At 47.0% G+C, this 6,000-nt stretch overlaps 1 protein-coding gene across 2 annotated transcripts in view; it reads right to left on the bottom strand.

Annotated features, from left to right (window-relative positions):
* RAB25 (RAB25, member RAS oncogene family) overlaps positions 1-5,769 on the bottom strand; it is a 129,158-nt gene extending 123,389 nt beyond the window's left edge. Inside the window, exon 1 of one of the 2 annotated variants that reach the window (XM_069607132.1) lies at positions 5,403-5,769. In XM_069607132.1, coding sequence (XP_069463233.1) covers positions 5,403-5,442 — 40 coding nt within the window. In that variant the 5' untranslated portion in view covers positions 5,443-5,769. The remainder of the gene's footprint in view (positions 1-5,402) is intronic. The other variant, XM_069607133.1, reaches the window with a different exon arrangement.
* Between the last annotated feature and the right edge of the window lie 231 nt (positions 5,770-6,000).

Genomic DNA, 6,000 nt, shown 5'->3' on the forward strand with positions numbered 1-6,000 from the left:
AATAAAGGAGGTTGGAGAAGGAGAAAGTTATCAACAGTAGTAAAACAGTTACTGGTGAGAGTGGAAAGACGGTATTATCAGGAAACCAAACACCTGGGAAGGGGGGGTTCAGGCCCCTTGACCTCTGTGGCTGAGAGAAAGGAGCAAGAGGAGGATATACATCACAATACCTGAGGAGGTGGGAGCAGAATAGGTAACCGTCCCAGCATGAGGAAGCAAGAAGGTTACAGCGGACCATGTCAGAACTTAGAGGAAGCAGTACGGGGTGCAAGACGGTGCAATCTCACTGCGGTGAGGGAGCTTACAGTAGGAGGGGTCAGGCCAGGGGGTGTTTTAGGATCTAGAACCCTAGAGCAGGAAGGTGGTCAACTGACAGGAAAACCCCTGGTCCCAACCCCAGAGCCTAGCAGAAGGTGTTGGTCTTGGCAAAACTCACTGTTGTCTTGACCATCACTGCAAGACATATTAATTGATCCAAGCCTGAAGCACATTGTTGTTGAAGGTCCCTCATTGCCCTCAATTGGCAAGGGGTTGGGAGCGCTACCTAAAGAAAAAGACAACATTTGTCACTCAGTCACCCAACCCAGGATTTAAGGACTCCACTACTGTGTTTGTTGTAGAAGACTTTCTTAATGGTGTTTGACAAATACATTGCCAGCTTTGTTTTGCTGTTGCACTTACCAGAATGAGCTCTTTTCTGTTACTGAGAACTATCTTCAACGTGATTTGATCTATTCTGCATAGCATCTCAATGATAGCTTAACTGGAGCGCAAGGCCTAGCACTAAGAGCCAGGATATGCAGGTTTGAACTATTCCTCGAGATAAACAAGTCTGACTTCTTGCCCTCTGTGTGTGTACGTGTATGGGCCATGTTAACATCCTCATGTAAGATCGTTGAAGGTGTTTTGTATCAACACTGTGTGAAGAAACCGGATCAAATCTCCAGATATTCAGGTTCTTCATATCAACAGAAGGGTAAGGAAGGGGTGTATTTAGGCCTTCATTCCTCAATAGGGTATTCATCATCCTGAAAATGACATCTCCACATTCTTGCCTGACCTCAATATTGCCACAATCGTGCTAATTTATCATTCCCTTTTTATTACCAGCATGGATATTCTGAGCTTCGATCCAGGCCTCTGAGACTCTAAACTTCTATTGCTCTGTCCTTCCACCCGAGAAACTGGCATTAGACATACTGCCAGATACACAGCTTCATTCCCTGTGGATGGAGCAGCCAACGCTGGACAGGCTGCTGCTGAGAGGACATGAAGATCCCAAGGCCCAGTGAAGCGCCACCTGGACCAAAAGAGAAGCGAGTGGCGAGTGTGGCAACCCATTCCTGCAGAGTTCACTTGACCTTTTAAGGGTCCCTCATCTGTATGCCCCACTGCTCTAGCACGTTGCCAATCAGGCTCCAGATTAAATGGTCCATGATGAGGGGGTCCAGGTGCAGTTTCCCTCCTACCCTTTCACAGAACTCAAAATAGGAGCCACCATCATTGGGCAATGCCTGGCCACATCCCCCTACTCATTAATTTTATTGTAATTTTTTGTATTTTCCACTTATTTGGGGAAATGTGGTCCTTGATTTTCCAATTTTTTCCCAATATCAGACTCCTTTGCATCTTCCTGGACTGTTCATTCTTTTCAACACAATCCGGCATGTCTGAAATTGTTGCATTTCCTAGGATTATTCGTTAACCTAGGGCTTCAGAGAACATCTCAGTTCCAATCCCAATGTGGCCTTTCTAAGCTTTTCCCAGAACTCCTATTCCTGATAATTCTTTAAAATTCCAAGCTTATCCGCAATCTTCTAAGCCAAGTCTTTCATAGTAAATCCGCAAATGTCCAATTTAATTCTTTCAGAGATGGCTAACATAAGCTACTGAGGAGAAAGAGACATTTAGAAAACAGGGCACGGAGTAGAAAGAAATATTTAGCGAAGTCCATCGGGTGAAAGTGCTAGTGAATGCCAACCCAGACTCCAGGCTAGGGACGTAGCACTGGCATATATTTTGAATGGTGCCACTTCATCAATGGGCTTTAATGCTGTGTTCTTTCATTGTTGGTCCCTTCAACATACATTAAAAAAAACACACATCACCTTTTCCTGTCTTGTTTGTTGTGTGTAAGAGGCATAGTAATGAGGATAAAAACAGAGGATAGAGTTCCCTTTTCCAGTTTTGGACAAAAAATTGAAAAAAGGAAAGGAAGATAAAGAAAACACAGACAAAAAAGACCTGTGCGAAAGAGATCACGGATGAAAGGGTACCGCACCATGACCGCCTAGGCAAAAACAAAAGAATGCAAACCTAAAACCGTAGTTACAGAAGGTCATAGAAGGGGAAAGAGCTAGAGAATGTTAGTCTAGTCTTTAGCTAATGGAGGCCTTAAGAACTACCAAAAGCAAGCAAGTAATCCTAGCGAAAATGTATGCTCTGAAAACCTTGCTTGTAGAAGCCTCCAATAACCCCAATTGATGAAGAATGCCTCTGAATCTTAGTTGTTGAAAGAAACCAGGGATTCCTACTTTCATGGGCATGTGTCCCACCCTGTCCCCGAAGGCCCTGGCATCTCCATGGATTCAGATTGACGCATCATCCCTCAGGTGAGGGATAGGTGCTTCCACGGGACATCTGTCCACCAATGCAGCCTGCGAGAGCAGATTCTGATGGAGTCTTCAACACTGAAACTGAGTGCAGAAATGAGCCACCCATCCGCTGATGCATTCATAGTATGTCATCACTCTTTTCCCCTCTGCCCTAGTGGGTAGAAGGATCCACTTAAACTATCTACACTTAATCCAGAACCCCACAACATTCTCTGGCCCATGATACCTCCAAAACGGAATCCTGATCTAGAATCAGGCAAGAGCTCTTCAATCTAGCAATGTCAAACTCCTACTTGCTTCTGGATAGATAATCTTCACAAAATAACTGATTTTCAATTTTTCTGGCCAGCGTTCTGGATTCTGTTCCCAGGTTTTTCTGAACAAATTTAAATACCCTACAAGTCACAAAAGCCTGCAACAGCAACAACCATTTGACAGACTGTTACAACTTCTCCATCTGCTTACAAAACAGCAGCCTGAGACCACCTCATCGGCATGTTGGTGTTATACAAGCATGGCCGCTCGCCTTCACAACCTTTTGCCAGACAAGCCCTTGCCCGCTATTGTATTCAGTGAGGAGGTGCATGCTGATTATCCTTATGAGAAGAAAGTCCAGTAGATCACCCTCCAAGGAAACTGAACTAGAGTAGGCCACTCAAGATGTTTTATTTATTTAGTAGTGTAGCCAATGAAGGCGATGAAAAAGCAAAAATGGTGAAGGTTGACGAGGAAGCCAAGCAAGGGTACGTTACGGAAGGAAGCTGAATTACTGAAGGCAAACCAGCAAGCTACATGGTGCGGCACAACCAGAAAGCCCAAGTAAAAAAGGCAGCTTTAGAGCTAGAAAAGTGGCACGCTTCAAAAAGCCTAAATAGCAAAAGTTGTTCAGGAAGCCAGAAAGTGAAGGTTGCCCGGGAAGCCAAAGCAGAAAATGCCACCCGACAAGCCATGAAAGTGAAGACTGCCTACGGTGTGCAGTTACTTACGGACACAAAAGAGTCTTAGTCCAGGAAAAACTCCCAAGAAGTTAGATAATGAAGATCAGTCGGGAAGCAGTTTGTAAAATCCACCCAAGAAGCCTGTTACTGAAGGCCAGAGAGGAGCCTGGATAGTGAAGGCTTCCCAGGAAGCCTATATGGGTAAGATCAACTAAGAAGCCCAGATAGTGAAGGTGATAAGCAGGTATTCACTGTGAAGGTCACAAAAGAGGTCTAGAGAGTGAAAGTCTTCGTTGAAGCCTAGAGAAGGAAAGTCGGACAGAAAGCCTGGAGACCAAAGGTCTCCTAGGAAGCCAATATAGCAAAGGACATGGAGAAAGCCAAGCTTGGGAAGGCCGGATTGAACGCCAATAGCTACAAAGAAAAAGGCGGTCCAGGAAATCTACATGGTAATGTTCATCCACATAAGCATTGATAATGTTTGCTGAAAAACCTGAATGGTGAAAGCTGCCCAATAACCCAGGATGGTGAAGGCTGGCTGCCCAAGAGCCTCAGATGGTAAATACTGCTTACGAAGCACTGATACTGAAGTCTTCCATGAAGGCCTAGATGCCTATATGTCAGAGACTGCAATAATAAAAACAGATCTGATCTGAAAACACTTTGACACCTGGCTCACTTACAGACCCCCCAGTTGTCTTTTCCCACCAAAGAACACTGACATCAATTGAGTATTGCTCAGTTAACAAAATGTCTACAGGATTAAAAAACACATTTTAAGTTTGAAATGAGAGCAGACCAACTACATCCCATACTGTACTTCTGCAAACGCCTGTACACAGATATTCCCACAAAAAGGACAACAACAAAATCATCGTGCTGATTTATTCAAACTGGTCAAAACAGGAGACAGGCTGCCCTACAGGATATTGTGCTGATTTCTTGACAAGCTGCTGCCAGTGAAAGGCTAGGAGGACTGGGGAAAGGTCAGACTCCAATGTCGTGCTGCTGCCTCTTCTGCGGCCCTCTCTGCCTTTTGGTTGCAGTCAAGAACTCTCCCCATTTGGCCACAGGCCACTCGGCCTTTTGATTAAAGGCTGGTGGAACTGATTAACACATACCCAAGCACCACACCCTCAGCACACCACTCCCTGGTACCTACAGTGTGGGAGCCCTCTGCCCTACTGCCTCCCTTCCGTGCCAACAGTGAAACACGCTGATAACTTCCAATCCCCTTCCTGGGTGTGCCAGCAACACCCAGGCAATATGCCCACTGCTACGACATGTACATCTTATTCTGAGTTGGACGTCATTAATATGTATCCCAAGTACACACCGCTCAGCAGCACGAGCCCAGACAAAATGTCACATTCACAATAGTTTTGGGTTGGAGACTTTAATAGGTAAAGGGGTGACCTGCTAGGCTTTGTACATCAACGGTATTTATCTGGTTGTCTGAATGCATATTTGGTATGCTGGACGCCCCCCCCCCCCCCTCCGCAAGTCAAACAGTGTGTGCAGAAGCAACTCCTTGCTTCTCTGTTTGCACTGGGACACAAGGGGACATTTGCATAGAATCTGACCTGCTGTCAAGCGAAAGACGTGCATTCCACCACTTTTTTCTTCCTTTGGTTCGGTACCTGATTGGACGCAAAGTAGGAAGTGGGCGCTTGGTCCCCCCCTCCCCACCCCACACACCCTCCAACCCCCTGCTTGTAAATTGGCCCCGTGTACGAAATCCAGCATTACAACAACACGCCTGAATAGCGGGCATTGCAGCAAGTCTTCTGTCTAACAATTAACCAAACGAGGACAGCAAGGAGGGGGAGAGGAGGAGGGAACTGCTTACCTTTAAACACAAAGTTGTAGTCTTCGTCCTCGGTCCCCATGGCCCACCGGAGTATCCCCAAAGCAACCTCTTACTCTACAGCTCTTGGCGGCAACGTTTATACCTGCCCCCAAACTCGGGAAAAGGGGACAAGTGCTCGCTTCCTGCTGAAGGTAGGGGACTCGGGCAATGGTGGCGCAGGGCAAAGTTCCGCGGATAGCAGCGGGGGGGATTGAATGACTCGATGTGACCTGCTCGGGTGCAGCAGCAGGGTCCCACGAAGCGTCCCCTTTTGGCCTGGACAGGGTCTCTCTGCAGAGGGGAGACAGACAGGTGCAAGTGAGCAGGTCCAACCAAAGAAAGGTGCAGCAGTGACTCAGTAGGTGTGTCGCCCTCCACTCCCTCCTCCCACTGGCGTTTTTTTTCTGCTTGGCTGGGTGTCACTCGACAGGGCGAACAGGTACGGCGGAGGCCCGTCTCTGTGTTCCGAACTCACGCCCTGCCCCGGGTTAGCCATTGTATTATTAATGCGGCCGAGGAAGGCTGGGCTTGTCCTTATCACCTGGGCGATACTGCGAGGGTGGCGCGGCTTGTGCCTGGACAGGGCAGTTTATAAGCG

The sequence above is a fragment of the Ambystoma mexicanum genome, chromosome 1p (assembly GCF_040938575.1).
Source record: "Ambystoma mexicanum isolate Mex_15411 chromosome 1p, UKY_AmexF1_1, whole genome shotgun sequence".
Classification (NCBI taxonomy): domain Eukaryota; kingdom Metazoa; phylum Chordata; class Amphibia; order Caudata; family Ambystomatidae; genus Ambystoma; species Ambystoma mexicanum.